Consider the following 19,658-nt stretch of genomic DNA (forward strand, 5'->3'; position numbering starts at 1 on the left):
TAATTTTTATTTATGGTTAATAAAAAAATTCTTATTTTAATTTGGTTGTTTTTGGATTGAATAAGTATTGTATATATAAAATTCTTAACTAAGAATTATTCTCCATCCCATTGTCCAGTGCGCATACAGCCATCACACTATGTCCATCCCATAGTCCAGCCCCCATATAGCCATGACACCGTACACCTGTCAGCTAAGTATGTAAAGTATCTAAAAATCAGAGATGACATTTGATCAACATTAATTTATTTAACAAGCAACTAAATTTTTCCAAACACTTGAGAAAAATTTTTTCAATATGAAAAACTGAACTAACTTTTTCAAAAACAATTGCATCTTAATGCAAGTAGGTGTATTCCTGGGAACACCCATATGAGCTACTTGTGTCAGTCATGAAAGATTGACTTGCTGATGGTCCCAGGCTTGTGTTTCCTCCTCCAGAAAAATTCTGTGCCGGTTGGGTGTAGGAAGACACTCTATAGTGCGGTTCACTGGGTTTCGGTCGTGGGCGAAAGAGTCCGAAAACCCCCGTCAAAACATTCTCGTATGACTCAATTGGAGCAGGGTCCTCCAGAGCGGTGAGGGATGTTTGGCACAGAGACATGAAGAGAGACTGCCTATCCGGTGGCAGTGAGCGTGCCTTTCGGGCAATGGTCAATGCAAAAAAGTCACACTGGTCCTCACTTGAGGATTGTTTCAGTAAATCAAGTGTGTCACTGGCCATCTTCTCAGTTTTATCCTCATTTTTTTTTTTTTTTTTTTTAATGGACTCTCCTGCCACCGGATAGGGAGCTCTCTTCTCTGTTACCACAGCTTCTGACGAACCAGATGATCCAACAGCTGCTGCAGTTGATGTGCCTGCAGCAGCTGCTGGACATGCGGCCTCAGCAGAAGCTGTGGTAAGAGATGGAAAAATTGTCCCTCCCGCTCCCGAGGAAGTGCCTGCTCCATCAGTGCCTGCTCCATCTTCGGAGTGGTCATCCACAGGAGGCGGGTTGGAAAGGTTTCCCTCAGTCCTGTGTGAGAAAAGGAAAAAAATTATTAATCATGACCGCTGCGGAGGAGCAACATTTTAGGAACAGCATAAAGGCCGATTACTCCTAAACGCAGTTAATTTTTTTGCATGTGTGCTGATAATGCACGTTTTGATTTAACACATGCGTTATCACAACATGCTAGCCAAACAATGTGCTAGTTATCTTGCGCAGTCAAAGTGCCAACACAAGATAAATAGACACGGTGTAGTGCCATACCTCTCACAACTCCATCTGTTGAATGATAGCGCAGACAGGATTTTGGAAAATGCTCTCTTCACTATGGTATAAATTCTGGATGCTGTGTATTGAACGCTGCGGCAGGACACAGGGTTCAATACGCAGTCAACTGTGCTACACCACATGGCAACATTGATGAGGCTACATATATATTAGTGGTTTATAACCTACCTCCGCAAAGTCCGGCTTGTGAGCAGGAACTGCAGTTCATCGTAAAAAGGAAAGGTTATTCGACTTGGAGAAGATCCACTCCGGTCACATGTATTGATGAATTTATTGTACCGGTCACGAACTGACCTCCATCTCTGCTTGACATTTTTTTCTAAGAAACAAAAAAAAATATATATATTTTTCAAAGTAAATGTATCATAAACTCTAATAATAATAATAATATTAATAATAATCGGTAACAATATAATTACCAATTTCCAATTGGTTTGCAATGGACAGGGAATCCCACTCCGGATAGAGGTCCCTCACAATCTTGGTCCAGCAATGGTCTCGGAAATATTTGTCCTTGTAGGACACATCAGCGGCATCCCATATACAAGGTATATCGCGAACCTACAATGAATAGAATAGTGTCATTACATACTATATCCAAATGATAAGTAATCTAAAAGGGAACCTGTCACCCCCAAAATGGGAACTGTAGATAAGCCCTCCATGTTTCCTCTAAGATGATCAAAAGAGGTTAGATTATAGTGACACAGGGGCGGTAACGGACCGATGGGCGTTGCTGTCCGGTCCATCCTCTCCCATCTTGTTGTTATGACGTCCTCTTGTATTCACACTGCGGCTCCTGCGCAGGCGTACTTTGTCTGCCCTGTTGAGGGCATTACGTTGCATTACTGCAGTACGTTGCTGTGCCCTCACCAGGGAGATGAGCCACAGCGTGAATACAAGAGGACGTCATCATAAGAAGATGGGAGGGGCTGTACCAGACCGCCACGCTCATTGGACCGGTACCGACCCTGGGTGAGTATAATCTAACCTCTTTTAATCATCTTTGAGGATACATCGGGGGCTTATCTACAGTATACCAGAATGGGTAGATAAGCCCCTGATGCCGGTGGGCTAAGCTCAACTTCCATGTTGGAGTTAAGAGGTTTCCTTACAGCACAAATGTTTAAAAATTTTACATTGCATTTCACACGTCAGTGGCTCCAGTACGTGAGGTGACAGTTTTATCACGTACCTGAGACACTGACTCACGTAGACACTTTAAAATCAATGTATCTCTACAGATGTCAGCGTGTTTTCAAGGACCGTGTGTCCGTTTTCAAAACACAGAGACATGTCAGTGTTTGTGGGAGCGAACGGATTACACGGACCCATTAAAGTCAATGGGTCCGTGTAAACACGTACCGCACACGGATGTTGTCTGTGTGCCATCCGTGTGCATTTTTTCTGTCATAGTGTTAACATTGAAAAAATTGTTGCAATGCAAGGACACAGACACAAAAGCAGACACACGGACATCACACGGATCCCTCCAAAATAAAAATACGTAGGGTCCCCCTATATTTTTAGGCCTGAAAGGCTAGGCAGACAGCCGTGGGCACCCTAACCCTAATGGGATCCTACCCCTAACCCTACCCCTAAAGGGATCCTAACCCTACCCCTAAAGGGATCCTAACCCTACCCCTAAAGGGATCCTAACCCTAACCCTAAAGGGATCCTACCCCTAACCCTACCCCTAAAGGGATCCTACCCCTAACCCTACCCCTAAAGGGATCCTAACCCTACCCCTACAGGGATCCTAACCCTACCCCTACCCCTAAAGGGATCCTAACCCTACCCCTAACCCTAAAGGGATCCTAACCCTAACCCTACCCCTAAAGGGATCCTACCCCTAACCCTACCCCTAAAGGGATCCTAACCCTACCCCTACCCCTAAAGGGATCCTAACCCTACCCCTAACCCTAAAGGGATCCTAACCCTAAAGGGATCCTACCCCTAACCCTACCCCTAAAGGGATCCTAACCCTACCCCTAACGGGACCCTAACCCTACCCCTAACCCTAAAGGGATCCTAACCCTACCCCTAAAGGGATCCTAACCCTAACCCTAAAGGGATCCTACCCCTAACCCTACCCCTAAAGGGATCCTAACCCTACCCCTAAAGGGATCCTAACCCTACCCCTAACCCTAAAGGGATCCTAACCCTACCCCTAACCCTAAAGGGATCCTAACCCTAACCCTAAAGGGATCCTACCCCTAACCCTACCCCTAAAGGGATCCTAACCCTACCCCTACCCCTAAAGGGATCCTAACCCTACCCCTAACCCTAAAGGGATCCTAACCCTACCCCTAACCCTAAAGGGATCCTAACCCTAACCCTAAAGGAATCCTAACCCTAACCCTACCCCTACCCCTAAAGGGATCCTAACCCTAACCCTAAAGGGATCCTAACCCTAACCCTACCCCTAAAGGGATCCTAATCCTAACCCTAACCCTAACCCTAAAGGGATCCTAACCCTAACCCTAAAGGGATCCTAGGGTTAATGATAGGGTTGCTATTGTAAGGTGGCATTAAGCACGGTTAATAATGGAGAGGCGTCAATAAGACGCCTATCCATTATTAATCCTATTAAAGGGTTACTATAATATATGTGGACCCCCTAAAAAAAATACATAGGGTCCCCCTATATTTTTAGGCCAGAAAGGCTAGGCAGACAGCCGTGGGCCAATATTTGAGGCCCGGGAAGGGGTTAAAATACCCATGGCTGTTCCCAGGCTATGAATATTAACCCACAGCTGTCTGCGTAGCCTTTCTGGCCCTAAAATATAGGGGGCCCCAAAAAAAAAAAGTGTTGGGGTCCCCCTATATTTTTAGGCCAGAAAGGCTAGGCAGACAGCCATGGGCCAATATTTGAGGCCCGGGAAGGGGTTAAAATACCCATGGCTGTTCCCAGGCTATGAATATTAACCCACAGCTGTCTGCGTAGCCTTTCTGGCCCTAAAATATAGGGGGCCCCAAAAAAAAAAAGTGTTGGGGTCCCCCTATATTTTTAGGCCAGAAAGGCTAGGCAGACAGCCGTGGGCCAATATTTGAGGCCCGGGAAGGGGTTAAAATACCCATGGCTGTTCCCAGGCTATGAATATTAACCCACAGCTGTCTGCGTAGCCTTTCTGGCCCTAAAATATAGGGGGCCCCAAAAAAAAAAGTGTTGGGGTCCCCCTATATTTTAGGCCAGAAAGGCTACGCAGACAGCCGTGGGCTTATATTCATAGCCTAGGAAAGGGGCCATAGATATTTGCCCCCCCTCTGGCTACAAATATAAGCCCGCAGCCGCCCCGGAAAAGGCGCATCAAAAAGATGCGCCAATTCCGGCACTTAGCGCCTCTCTTCCCACTCCCGTGTAGCGGTGGGATATGGGGTAATAAGGGGTTAATGCCACCTTGCTATTGTAAGGTGGCATTAAGCCCGGTTAATAATGGAGAGGCGTCAATAAGACGCCTATCCATTATTAAGCCAATGAAAGGGTTAAAAAAAAGACACACACTTTTTGACCATAATTTATTGCACGCTTAAATCCGTGCTGAAGACCCTCGACCTGAAAAAAAAGCAAAACAAAAAAACAAATTCATACTCCCTGGCCCTGTCCGCAGAAATCCATCGAGGGTCCCACGAAGATCTTCCATGGAGAACAGACACATCCAGAGATGTGTCTGCTCTCCATGGCTGCAGCAACACACTGACAGGAGCCATAGTTCCTGTCGGTGTGTTACTGCGCATGCGCGAGCGAGTTTACCGGCGGTCATTGACCCCGGCACTCTCGCTTACCGGCAGTGCTGCATGGGAAAGTTCAACGCAGCTGTACTGCCGGTAACCGAGACGCCGGCGCCATTGAGCTCCGGGACAGTACGCGATACACTGCTAGGAGCTTCGCTCCTGGCAGTGTATCGCCGGAGAGCAGCCGATCGTCGTGGGACAATCGTTTTATGGATTCTGCGGACAGGGAGTATGGATTTGGTTTATTATTTTTGGATTTTTTTCTATGGACGAGGGCTTCGCCTACAAGTGTGGTGTTGGTGAGTATATACTTTATGTTTTATGTACTGTGTGTCATGTATGTCACGTTTATTGTGTGTGTATTGTGTGTGATGTGTGATGTGTTTTGTTTTACCGTACAATTGTGCTAAAGTCGCCGGACACAGGGACAACTCTCCCATCCTAATATCGGATGGGAGTAGTAGTCCCATACGGTGATTTAACACAATTGGGTGGCACTATCGTCGCATGGGGACACACATATACACATACATACCAAATCGATCAAGCGACCGACATCGATCCCCATGCGACGATATGCCTCCATCATGACAGCCACACTCCGCCCACGCACTTCCGCCCACGCACTTCCTCCTGCTTCCCCGCACTTCCGGCTGTAGCGGTTTCTGCACCACAAAACCGCAGAAAACCTGCAGATATTTTTTCATCTGCGGGTTTTACTGCGGGTTTGACCCTCACAATGGAGGTCAATGGGTGCAGAACCGCTGCAGTTCCGCAAAAAGAAGTGACATGCTGCGGAATGAAAACCGCTGCGTTTCTGCGCGGTTTTTCCCGCAGCATGTGCACAGCGGTTTGCGGTTTCCATAGGTTTACATGTAAATGTAAACGCTGTGGAAACTGCAGCGGACCCGCAGCGGCAAAATCGCTGCGGTTCCGCGGTAAAAACCGCAACATGTGAATATAGCCTAAGAGTTAGCTAGCCCTAGAGATAGAAAATAAAGCCTACCTTGCCTCAGAGAAATTCCCCAAAGGAAAAGGCAGCCCCCCACATATATTGACTGTGAGTAAAGATGAAAGTCACAAACGCAGAAATGAAACAGTTTTCAGCAAAGGGAGGCCAGACTTACTAAACAGACAGAGGATAGGAAAGGTATCTTTGCGGTCAGCACAAAAAACTACAAAAGACCACGCAGAGTGTGCAAAAAAGACCTCCGCACCGACTCACGGTGCGGAGGTGCCACTCTGCATCCCAGAGCTTCCAGCTAGCAAGACAAAATCATGATAACCAGCTGGACAAGGAAACAATGAACAAATAATAACTATCAGGAACTTAGCTTCTGCTGGAGAAGACAGGTCACCAGAAAGATCCAAGAGCGAACTGAACCAATGCAGGAACATTGACAGCTGGCATGGAGTAACGATCTGAGTGGAGTTAAATAGAGCAGCCAACCAAAGGATAAACCACGTCACCTGTGTAAGGAACCTCAGAAGCAGCAGCTTCACTCACAGCCACCAGAGGGAGCCCATAGACAGAACTCGCCGAAGTACCTTTCACGACCACAGGAGGGAGTTCGACAACAGAATTCACAACACCTGGCCATCTGGTCCGCATCCATGGGAAGATGGATAGCAAGGCCTACCTGGAGATTTTGGCCAAGAACCTCTGCTCCTCCATCAAGGATCTTAAGATGGGTCGTCATTTCATCTTCCAACAAGACAACGACCCAAAGCACACAGCCAAGAAAACCAAGGCCTGGTTCAAGAGGCAAAAAATCAAGGTGTTGCAGTGGCCTAGTCAGTCCCCTGACCTTAACCCAATTGAAAACTTGTGGAAGGAGCTCAAGATTAAAGTCCACATGAGACACCCATAGAACCTAGATAACTTGGAGAAGATCTGCATGGAGGAGTGGGCCAAGATAACTCCAGAGACCTGTGCCGGCCTGATTAGGTCTTATAAAAGACGATTATTAGCTGTAATTGCAAACAAAGGTTATTCCACAAAATATTAAACCTAGGGGTTGAATAATAATTGACCCACACTTTTATGTTTAAAATTTATAAAAATTTAACTGAGCAACAAAACTTTTTGGTTTGTAAGATTCATGCATCTGTTAATAAATCCTGCTCTTGTTTGAAGGCTCTAACTTATTTGCATCTTATTAAACCTGCTAAATCTGCAGGGGGTTGAATACTACTTGTAGGCATTGTAGATAGACATATAGATGATAGATGAAATGGATAGACAGAGCTACATATAGATAGATGTATGGATAGTATAGGGTGCATGTCCACTATCCGGATTACATCTGAATTAACTGCAGATTGGATGCTGCGTACTTGTAGTCCCTTTGGATGATCCCCGCACACACCCGAACAGTCCCGCACACATCCAAACAGTCCCGCACACATCCGAACAGCCTGCAGACCCTGCACACACCTGAACAGTCCCGCACAGCGCCGAACAGCGGCAGACCCCATCAGTACACACATACACGCACACCGTCACCACCCACACACTTCCCTCCTCCCAAACTGCAGCGTTTCCCAGACCCACATCCGCATCTAAACTGCAGATCTTTTTTACATCTGCGGTTTTGCTGCGGATGTGCCCAACTCAATGAAAGTCTGTGGGTGCAGAAATGCTGCATTTCGGCACAAAAGAAGTGACATGCTGCGGAAAAAAAGCTGTGTTTCGGTGCGGCCTTTTCTGCAGCATGTGCACAACAAGTCTGCGGCTCCCATAGACTTACACTGGTTGTGCACTACAGTGCGGATTTGATGCAATTCTGTGCAGCAAAAAACTCTGCGGATCTGCAATCAAATCCGCAACGAGTGCACACAGCCTTAGCATTTAGTGAACCTAGCAAAAAGCCAAGTAAAAAACAAGTGTGGGATTGCACTTTTTTTGCAATTTCATCCACTTTGACTTTTTTTCACATTTTCTGTTATACGACATGGTAAAACCAATGATGTCGTTCAAAAGTAGAACTTGTCCCGCAAAAGATAAGCCCCCACATGGCCATATTGACGGAAAAATTATGGCTCTGGAAAGAAGGGGAGCGATAAGCAAAAAAAGCTCCAGGGGTGAAGGGGTTTAGAAACATGGATATGGACATATCTATGGAAATAGATATAGATATATAGATATATCTGTATGTATCTATCTCTCTGTGTGTAATGGAGTGTGGGTTGGACAAATGTAAAAGAGGAGGTTGGATAGAAATGACATCACAAATCTTTGAAGCTAGAGCAGGGAGGGGTTTGGGTGTGTTTTGGAGTGGATGTGGTAGGTTCGGGCTTAGTGGCAATGCAATGCATCATGGAACTTGTAGTATTAGAGCACAATAACTCAGGAGAAAGGAAGTTGTCAATTAACCCCATGAGAGCTGGATCCAGCAGTGAAGATGTGCTGCTACAGCATGATAAAAGGTAATATTGCTAAAATAAAGACAGTGGATGTTTTCAGTGGCACATAATAGCAAGATTTATGAGGAAAAAAAAAATTATTGTAGTGGACAGCTTCTTTAACGTGCAAACCACCCTTGGGGGTAAAGGGGTTAAGGGTATGTGCACACGTCAGGATTTCTTGCAGAAATTTTCCTGACAAAAACTGGACATTTCTGCCAGAAATCCGCATGCGTTTTTTTCGCGTTTTTTACATGTCTTTTTGTGCGTTTTTTCCCAAATGCATAGAATTGCGGGAAAAACGCAGAAAATTCACAAAAATAATGAACATGCTCTTTTATTACCGCGATGCTTTTTTTGTGTGGAAAAAACGCATCCATGTGCACAAAACATGCAGAATGCATTCTAAATGATAGAATGCATAATGTATAATGTATGCGTTTTTAATGAGTTTTTAAAGCATTTTTAGCGCGAAAAAAACGCGAAAAAACCTGAACGTGTGCACATAGCCTAACAGAGCTACGATCTCAAAGGCTCTTGCAAAGTTCTATCAGTATGTAAAATGTGCCACAAGGGACAACAGCATATTGGATCTCCTGTTTGCGAATGTTAAAGACGCCTAGTCATCGTCTGCACTGCCCCCTCTGGGGAAATCAGACCACAACCTCATACTATTGTCTCCATCATACCAACCTGTTGTTGGTAAACAACCAGCAACAATAAAACTAATCAGGAAGTGGACTCCAGCGGCGGAGGTGGCTCTACAAGACTGCCTTGACCTCACAGACTGGGAGGTGATATGCGACAGGGGAGAGCATGATGATGTAAGTGATATTGTCTAGCGAGTAACGGATTATATACATTTTTGTACTGACAGTGTTGTACCAGCTAAAAAGATTCAATGTTACGCAAATACAGTTATATGAAAAAGTATGGGCACCCCTATTAATCTTAAGCTTACTGTTTTATAAAAATTGTTTTTTTTGCAACAGCTATTTCAGTTTCATATATCTAATAACTGTTGGACACAGTAATGTTTCTGCCTTGAAATGAGGTTTATTGTACTAACAAAAAATGTGCAATCTGCATTCAAGCAAAATTTGACAGGTGCATAAGTATTGGCACCCTTATCATTTTCTTGTTTTAAATACTCCTACCTACTTTGTCCTGACTTACTAAATCCCTTTTTTTGGTTTTCTAACCTCATTGAGCTTTGAACTTCATAGCCAGGTGTATGCAATCATGAGAAAAGCTACTTAAAGTGGCCACTTGCAAGTTCTTCTCCTGTTTGAATCCCCTCTGAAGAGTGGCATCATGGGCTCCTCAAAACAACTGTCTAATGATCTGAAAACAAAGATTATTCAACATAGTTGTTCAGGGGAAGGATACAAAAAGCTGTCTCAAAGATTTAACCTGTCAATTTCCACTGTGAGGAACATAGTAAGGAAATGGAAGAACACAGGTACAGTTCTTGTTAAGGCCAGAAGTGGCAGGCCAAGAAAAACATCAGAAAGGCAGAGAAGAAGAATGGTGAGATCAGTCAAGGACAATCCTCAGACCACCTTCAGAGAGCTGCAGCATCAACTTGCTGCAGATGGTGTCACTGTGCATCGGTCAACTATACAACGCACTTTGCACAAGGAGAAGCTGTATGGGAGAGTGATGCGAATGAAGCCGTTTCTGCAAGCATGCCACAAACAGAGTCGGCTGAGTTATGCAAAAGCACATTTGGAGAAGCTAATTTCTTTTTGGAAGAAGGTCCTGTGAACTGATGAAACCAAGATTGAGTTGTTTGGTCATACAAAAAGGCGTTATGCATGGCGGCCAAAAAAAACACAGCATTCCAAGAAAAACACTTGCTACCCACAGTAAAAATTTGGTGGAGGTTCCATCATGCTTTGGGGCTGTGTGGCCAATGCCGGCACCGGGAATCTTGTTAAAGTTGAGGGACGCATGGATTCCTCAGTATCAGCAGATTCTTGACAATGTTCATGAATCAGTGACAAAGTTGAAGTTACGCAGGGGATGGATCTTTCAGCAAGACAATGATCCAAAACACCGCTCCAAATCTACTCAGGCATTCATGCAGAGGAACAATTACACTGTTCTGGAATGGCCATCCCAGTCCCCAGACCTGAATACCATTGAACATCTGTGGGATCATTTGAAGAGGGCTGTCCATGCTCGGCGACCATCAAGCATAACTGAACTGGAATTGTTTTGTAAAGAGGAATGGTCAAAAATACCTTCATCCAGGATCCAGGAACTCATTAAAAGCTACAGGAAGCGACTAAAGGCTGTTATTTTTGCAAAAGGAGGATCTACTAAATATTAATGTCACTTTTCTGGTGGGGTGCCCATACTTATGCACCTGTCAAATTTTGTTTGAATGCAGATTGCACATTTTCTGATAGTACTATAAACCTCATTTCAAGGCAGAAACATTACTGTGTCCAACAGTTATTAGATATATGAAACTGAAATAGCTGTTGCAAAAAAAAAACTATTTTTATAAAACATTAAGCTTAAGATTAATAGGGGTGCCCAAACTTTTTCATATAACTGTAATAAGCCTTGGATTACAAAAGAATTGAAACACTTACTAAAGAAGAAAAAATGGCATTTAAAATGAAGGATACAAAGAAACTGAAATTGATACAAAGGGATTTAAAGGGGGAATTTAACCCCTTCATGACCCAGCCTATTTTGACCTTAATGACCTGGCCGTTTTTTGCAATTCTGACCAGTGTCCCTTTATGAGGTAATAACTCAGGAACGCTTCAACGGATCCTAGCGGTTCTGAGATTGTTTTTTCGTGACATATTGGGCTTCATGTTAGTGGTAAATTTAGGTCAATAAATTCTGCGTTTATTTGTGATAAAAACGGAAATTTGGCGAAAATTTTGAAAATTTCACAATTTTCACATTTTGAATTTTTATTCTGTTAAACCAGAGAGATATGTGACACAAAATAGTTAATAAATAACATTTCCCACATGTTTACTTTACATCAGCACAATTTTGGAAACAAAATTTTTTTTTGTTAGGAAGTTATAAGGGTTAAAATTTGACCAGCGATTTGTCATTTTTACAACGAAATTTACAAAACCATTTTTTTTAGGGACCACCTCACATTTGAAGTCAGTTTGAGGGGTCTATATGGCTGAAAATACCCAAAAGTGACACCATTCTAAAAACTGCACCCCTCAAGGTACTCAAAACCACATTCAAGAAGTTTATTAACCCTTCAGGTGCTTCACAGCAGCAGAAGCAACATGGAAGGAAAAAATGAACATTTAACTTTTTAGTCACAAAAATTATCTTTTAGCAACAATTTTTTTATTTTCCCAATGGTAAAAGGAGAAACTGAACCACGAAAGTTGTTGTCCAATTTGTCCTGAGTACGCTGATACCTCATATGTGGGGGTAAACCACTGTTTGGGCGCACGGCAGGGCTTGGAAGGGAAGGAGCGCCATTTGACTTTTTGAATGAAAAATTGGCTGCACTCTTTAGCGGACACCATGTCACGTTTGGAGAGCCCCCGTGTGCCTAAAAATTGGAGCTCCCCCACAAGTGACCCCATTTTGGAAACTAGACGCCCCAAGGAACTTATCTAGATGCATAGTGAGCACTTTGAACCCCCAGGTGCTTCACAAATTGATCCGTAAAAATGAAAAAGTACTTTTTTTTCACAAAAAAATTCTTTTAGCCTCAATTTTTTCATTTTCACATGGGCAACAGGATAAAATGGATCCTAAAATGTGTTGGGCAATTTCTCCTGAGTACACCAATACCTCACATGTGGGGGTAAACCACTGTTTGGGCACATGGTAAGGCTCGGAAGGGAAGGCGCGCCATTTGACTTTTTGAATGAAAAATTATTTCCATCGTTAGCGGACACCATGTCGCGTTTGGATAGCTCCTGTGTGCCTAAACATTGGCGCTCCCCCACAAGTGACCCCATTTTGGAAACTAGACCCCCCAAGGAACTTATTTAGATGCCTAGTGAGCACTTTAAACCCTCAGGTGCTTCACAAATTTTCACAAAAAAAAATCTTTTCGCCTCAATTTTTTCATTTTCACATGGGCAGTAGGATAAAATGGATCATAAAATTTGTTGGGCAATTTCTCCCGAGTACGTCGATACCTCATATGTGGGGGTAAACCACTGTTTGGGCACTCGGCAGGGCTCGGAAGGGAAGGCACGCCATTTGGCTTTTTAAATGGAAAATTAGCTCCAATTGTTAGCGGACACCATGTCGCGTTTGGAGAGCCCCTGTGCCTAAACATTGGAGATCCCCCAGAAATGACACCATTTTGGAAACTAGACCCCCAAAGGAACTAATCTAGATGTGTGGTGAGGACTTTGAACCCCCAATTGCTTCACAGAAGTTTATAACGCAGAGCCATGAAAATAAAAAAAAAAAAATTATTTTCTCAAAAATGATTTTAGCCTGCAATTTTTTATTTTCCCAAGGGTAACAGGAGAAATTTGACCACAAAATTTGTTGTCCAGTTTCTCCTGAGTACGCTGATACCCCATATGTGGGGGTAAATCACTGTTTGGGCACATGCCGGGGCTCGGAAGTGAAGTAGTGACGTTTTGAAATGCAGACTTTGATGGAATGCTCTGTGGGCGTCACGTTGCGTTTGCAGAGCCCCTGATGTGGCTTAACAGTAGAAACCCCCCACAAGTGACCCCATTTTGGAAACTAGACCCCGAAATGAACTTATCTAGATGTGTGGTGAGCACTTTCAACCCCCAAGCGCTTCATAGAAGTTTATAATGCAGAGCCGTGAAAATAATAAATACGTTTTCTTTCCTCAAAAATAATTATTTAGCCCAGAATTTTTTAATTTTCCCAAGGGTAACAGGAGAAATTTGACCCCAATATTTGTTGTCCAGTTTCTCCTGAGTACGCTGATACCCCATATGTGGGGGTAAACTACTGTTTGGGCACATGCCGGGGCTTGGAATTGAAGTAGTGACGTTTTGAAATGCAGACTTTGATGGAATGCTCTGCGGGCGTCACGTTGCGTTTGCAGAGCCCCTGATGTGCCTAAACAGTAGAAACCCCCCACAAGTGACCCCATTTTAGAAACTAGACCCCCCAAGGAACTTATCTAGATATGTGGTGAGCACTTTGAACCCCCATGTGCTTCACAGACGTTTACAACGCAGAGCCGTGAAAATAAAAAATCATTTTTCTTTCCTCAAAAATTATGTTTTAGCAAGCATTTTTTTAGATTCACAAGGGTAACAGGAGAAATTGGACCCCAGTAATTGTTGCGCAGTTTGTCCTGAGTATGCTGGTACCCCATATGTGGGGGTAAACCACTGTTTGGGCACACGTCAGGGCTCGGAAGTGAGGGAGCACCATTTGACTTTTTGAATACGAGATTGGCTGGAATCAATGGTGGCGCCATGTTGCGTTTGGAGACCCCTGATGTGCCTAAACAGTGGTAACCCCTCAATTCTAACTCCAACACTAACCCCCCACACGCCTAACCCTAATCCCAACTGTAGCCATACCCCTAATCACAACCCTAACCACAACCCTAATTCCAACCCTAACCCTAAGGCTATGTGCCCACGTTGCGGATTCGTGTGAGATATTTCCGCACCATTTTTGAAAAATCCGCGGGTAAAAGGCACTGCGTTTTACCTGCGGATTTTCCGCGGATTTCCAGTGTTTTTTGTGCGGATTTCACCTGCGGATTCCTATTGAGGAACAGGTGTAAAACGCTGCGGAATCCGCACAAAGAATTGACATGCTGCGGAAAATACAACGCAGCGTTTCTGCGCGGTATTTTCCGCACCATGGGCACAGCGGATTTGGTTTTTCATATGTTTACATGGTACTGTAAACCTGATGGAACACTGCTGCGAATCCGCAGCGGCCAATCCGCAGCCAAATCCGCACAGTGTGCACATAGCCTAATTCTAAAGGTATGTGCACACAATGCGGAAAACGCTGCGGATCCGCAGCAGTTTCCCATGAGTTTACAGTTCAATGTAAACCTATGGGAAACAAAAATCGCTGTACACATGCTGCGGAAAAACTGCACGGAAACGCAGCGGTTTACATTCCGCAGCATGTCACTTCTTTGTGCGGATTCCGCAGCGGTTTTACAACTGCTCCAATAGAAAATCGCAGTTGTAAAACCGCAGTGAAATGCGCAGAAAAAAACGCAGTAAATCCGCAGCGGTTTAGCACTGCGGATTTATCAAATCCATTACAATACATTAGTATTTCCAGCCATGGCCGATGATATTTCAGCATCGGCCATGGCTGGATTGTAATATTTCACCAGTTATAATAGGTGAAATATTACAAATCGCTCTGATTGGCAGTTTCACTTTCAACAGCCAATCAGAGCGATCGTAGCCACGGGGGGGTGAAGCCACCCCCCCTGGGCTAAACTACCACTCCCCCTGTCCCTGCAGATCGGGTGAAATGGGAGTTAACCCTTTCACCCGATCTGCAGGGACGCGATCTTTCCATGACGCCACATAGGCGTCATGGGTCGGATTGGCACAGACTTTCATGACGCCTACGTGGCGTCATGGGTCGGGAAGGGGTTAAGAATGCACGTGAGGTGTTCCGAATTAAATGAGAAAATTGTCACACAGCAATTCCATGGAGGTGAAATTTTTGGCAACTTTTGTTTGGTAACTGAGCCAAACAAAAGTAGGTGGCACCACTACTGAGCAGGTGATCTAGCAAAACATAGTAATAGCAACATATCATATAATGTGTGTATCACTATAGTGATTCAGGATGGAACTAAGAGAAGCACCACGTTTGTGGCTACTAATTTTAGATTTTGTATGTAAAGAAAAATCCTTTTATCACAATAAAGATTGTTACAACTTTTGTTCAATATACGCATTTTCTCTATATGATTTCATATTTGTAGCGTAGAACATGTGCTAACTACCAGCTAATATGGATGCTATACTTTTTTCCAATTAATTGTCTCTTTATTTCTGTGCATATTTTGGTGCATCCCCTCAGCTAAGGGTAACTGTCTGAATTCCATGGAGGTGTGGTCTGGCATGAAACAGCTAACTGGGTTTAACCCCTTAGCGACCGCCGATACGCCTTTTAACGGCGGCCGCTAAGGGTACTTAAACCACAGCGCCGTTAATTAACGGCGCTGTGGAAAAAGTAAATAGCGCCCCCCAGAGTCGGATTTTCTCTGGGGTCTCGGCCAGCGGGGGTAGCCGAAACCCCAGAGAACATGATTCGGGGGTTTTTTAACCCACCCCGCATTTGCGATCGCCGGTAATTAACCGTTTACTGGCGATCGCAAAAAAAAAAACGCGATCTCTTTTTAATTTCTCTATCCTCCGATGTGATCGCACATCGGAGGATAGAGAAAAGGGGTCCCAGGTGGCCCCCCAATACTTACCTATCTCCCCCGATGCTCCTCGTGGCTCCCGGTGGGCGCCGCCATCTTGAAAATGGCGGGCACATGCGCAGTGCGCCCGCCGGCCGGCCCCGCGAGAATCTTTGGGGTCTCGGCTGCCAGGGGTAGCCGAGACCCCAAAGAGCATGATCGGGGGTCGGTTTTAGCGACCCCTGTTTTGCGATCGCCGGTAATTAACTATTTACCGGCGACCGCAAAAAAAAAAAAAAAGCTAAGTGTAATTCTCTGTCCTCTGATGTGATCGCACATCAGAGGACAGAGAAATAGGGGGATTCGGGGACCCTATCATACTCACCTGTGTCCCTGGATCCTCCTGCTGCTCCTCCTGGCCGCCGGCATCTTCTGGGCAAAAGGAAATGGCGGGCGCATGTGCAGTGCGCCCGCCATCTGTCTCCATCTGCCGGCCGGCAGGAGAAGAGCAGTTGGGGCTAAAATTAGGGTTAGGGGTAGGGTTAGGGTTAGGGGTAGGGTTAGGGTTAGGGGTAGGGTTAGGGGTAGGGCTAAATTTAGGGTTAGGGTTGGGGCTAAATTTAGAGTTAGGGTTGGCGCTAAATTTAGGGTTAGGCTTCTTTCACACTTACGTCGGTACGGGGCCGTCGCAATGCATCGGCCCGACATACCGACGCACGTTGTGAAAATTGTGCACAACGTGGGCAGCGGATGTAGTTTTTCAACGCATCCGCTGCCCAATCTATGTCCTGGGGAGGAGGGGGCGGAGTTATGGCCACGCATGCATGGTCAGAAATGGCGGATGCGACGTACAAAAAAACGTTACATTGAACGTTTTTTTGTGCTGACGGTCCGCCAAAACACTGATCCAGTGCACTACGAACGCGACGTGTGGCCATCCGTCACGATCCGTCGGCAATACAAGTCTATGGGCAAAAAACGCATCCTGCGGGCACATTTGCAGGATCCGTTTCTTGTCCAAAATGACGGATTGCGACGGATGCCAAACGACGCAAGTGTGAAAGTAGCCTTAGGGCTAGGGTTAGGGTTGGGGCTTAAGTTAGGGTTAGAGTTGGGATTAGGGTTAGGGTTTGGATTAGGGTTGGTATTAGGGTTAGGGTTGGCATTAGGGTTACGCTTGGGATTAGGGTTAGGTTTGGGATTAGGGTTAAGGTTAGGGTTGTGATTAGGGGGGTATTGGGATTAGGGTTAGGTTTGATGTTAGTGTTGAGATTAGGATTAGGGGTGTGTTGGATTTAGGGTTTTGATTAGAGTTATGGTTAGGGTTGACATTAGGGTTGTTTTGGGGTAAGGGTTGGGATTATCGTTAGGGTTAGTGATTAGGATTATGGATCGGGTTGGGATTAGGGTTAGGGGTGTGTTGGAGTTGGGTTGGAGCTAGAATTGGGGGGTTTCCACTGTTTAGGTACATCGTCTCCATACGTCTCCAAACACGACAGCCAATTTTGCGCTCAAAAAGTCAAATGGTGCTCCCTCCCTTCTGAGCTCTGCCGTGCGCCCAAACAGTGGGTTACCCCCACATATTTGGCATCAGCATACTCGGGATAAATTGGACAACAACTTCTGGGGTCCAATTTCTCTTGTTACCCTTGTGAAAATAAAAACTTGGGGGCTACAATATCTTTTTTGTGGAAAAAAAAAAAATTATTTTCACGACTCTGCATTATAAACTTCTGTGAAGCACTTGGGCATTCAAAGTTCTCACCACACATCTAGATAAGTTCCATGGGGGGTCTAGTTTCCAAAATGGGGTCACTTGTGGGGGATTTCTACTGTTTAGGCACATCAGGGACTCTCCAAACGCGACATGGCGTCCAATCTCAATTCCAGCCAATTCTACATTGAAAAAGTAAAACGGCGCTCCTTCACTTCCAAGCTCTGCGGTGCGCCCAAACAGTGGTTTACCCTCACATATGGGGTATCGATGTATTCAGGAGAAATCGCACAACAACTTTTGTGGTCTAATTTCTCTTGTTACCCTTGTGAAAATAGTAATTTGTGGGCGAAAAGATCATTTTTGTGTAAACAAAAGCGATTTTTTATTTTCACGGCTCTACGTTATAAACTTCTGTGAAGCACTTGGGGGTTCATATTGCTCACCAGACATCTAGATAAGTTCCTTAAGGGGTCTAGTTTCCAAAATGGTGTCACTTGTGGGGGGTTTCCACTGTTTAGGCACATCAGGGGCTCTCTAAATGTGACATGGTGTCCGATCTCAATTCCAGCCAATTCTGCATTGAAAAAGTCAAACGGCGCTCCTTCACTTCTAAGTTCTGCGGTGCGCCCAAAAAGTGGTTTACCCCCACATATGGGGTATTGGCGTATTCAGGAGAAATTGCATAACACAATTTATGGTTACATTTCTGTTTTTACACTTGTGAAAATAAAAAAAATGGTTCTGAATTAAGATGTTTGCAAAAAAAAGTTAAATGTTCATTTTTTCCTTCCACATTGTTTCAGTTCCTGTGAAGCACGTAAAGGGTTAATAAACTTCTTGAATGTGGTTTTGAGAACCTTGAGGGCTGTAGTTTTTAGAATGGTGTCACACTTGGGTATTTTCTATCATATAGACCCCTCAAAATGACTTCAAATGTGATGTGGTCCCTAAAAAAAAATGGTGTTGTAAAAATGAGAAATTGCTGGTCAACTTTTAACCCTTATAACTCCCTAACAAACAAAAAAATTTTGTTTCCAAAATTGTGCTGATGTAAAGTAGACATGTGGAAAATGTTATTTATTAACTATTTTTCGTGACATATCACTCTGATTTAAGGGCATAAAAATACAAAGTTTGAAAATTGCAAAATTTTTAAATTTTTTGCCATATTTCCGTTTTTTTCATAAATAATCGCAAGTAATATCGAAGAAATGTTACCACTAACATGAAGTACAATATGTCACGAAAAAACAATCTCAGAATCAGCGAGATCCATTAAAGCGTTCCAGAGTTATAACCTCATAAAGTGACAGTGGTCAGAATTGCAAAAATTGGCCCGGTCATTAAGTACCAAATTGGCTCTGTCACTAAGGGGTTAAGGCAAAGCCGGCGCGTGGGGAAGTGGATCTGCCCTTGGCTAATGAAATAAACAAGTTTTTCAACAGATTCTCCAACACAAGCACATGCTATAAAGTCCTTGGAGAGAATAATACTCACCTACTTGTGTCTGAGGGTGAGGGCTTTTACTGACCCCCTGCAGTTTGCGTACCAGCAGAGGTTGGCGGTGGATGATGCTGTAGTTTCTCTGCTATATACAGTACATTCATTCCATGTTCTTTGACTTCTCAAGCGCTTTCAATACCTTACAGCCGCTCTTACTAAAGGTACCTTCACACTCAGCGACGCTGCAGCGATACCGACAACGATGTCGATCGCTGCAGCGTCGCTGTTTGGTCGCTGGAGAGCTGTCACACAGACAGCTCTCCAGCGACCAACGATCCCGAAGTCCCCTGGTAACCAGGGTAAACATCGGGTTACTAAGCGCAGGGCCGCGCTTAGTAACCCGATGTTTACCCTGGTTACCAGCGTAAACGTAAAAAAAACAAACACTACATACTTACCTTCTGCTGTCTGTCCCCGGCGCTGTGCTTTCCTGCACTGACTGTGAGCACAGCGGCCGGAAAGCAGAGCGGTGACGTCACCGCTGTGCTTTCCAGCTGGCCGGCGCTCACAGCCAGAGCAGAGAAGCACAGCGCCAGGGACAGACAGCAGAAGGTAAGTATGTAGTGTTTGGGTTTTTTTACGTTTACGCTGGTAACCAGGGTAAACATCGGGTTACTAAGCGTGGCCCTGAGCTTAGTAACCCGATGTTTACCCTGGTTACCAGTGAAGACATCGC

The 19,658-nt window shown here is 44.6% G+C and overlaps 1 protein-coding gene across 1 annotated transcript in view; it reads right to left on the reverse strand.

Moving 5' to 3' along the window:
* Nucleotides 1-224: 224 nt before the first annotated feature.
* The window catches only part of LOC138671623 (uncharacterized), a 47,084-nt gene continuing 27,650 nt past the window's right edge, over nt 225-19,658 (reverse strand). The window contains exons 4-6 of the mRNA XM_069759799.1: nt 1,697-1,838; nt 1,446-1,596; nt 225-1,016 (exon numbers count right to left, since the gene is read on the reverse strand). Coding sequence (XP_069615900.1) covers nt 338-1,016; nt 1,446-1,596; nt 1,697-1,838 — 972 coding nt within the window. The 3' untranslated portion in view covers nt 225-337. The remainder of the gene's footprint in view (nt 1,017-1,445; nt 1,597-1,696; nt 1,839-19,658) is intronic.

This window comes from Ranitomeya imitator, chromosome 3 (genome assembly GCF_032444005.1).
Source record: "Ranitomeya imitator isolate aRanImi1 chromosome 3, aRanImi1.pri, whole genome shotgun sequence".
Classification (NCBI taxonomy): Eukaryota; Metazoa; Chordata; class Amphibia; order Anura; family Dendrobatidae; genus Ranitomeya; species Ranitomeya imitator.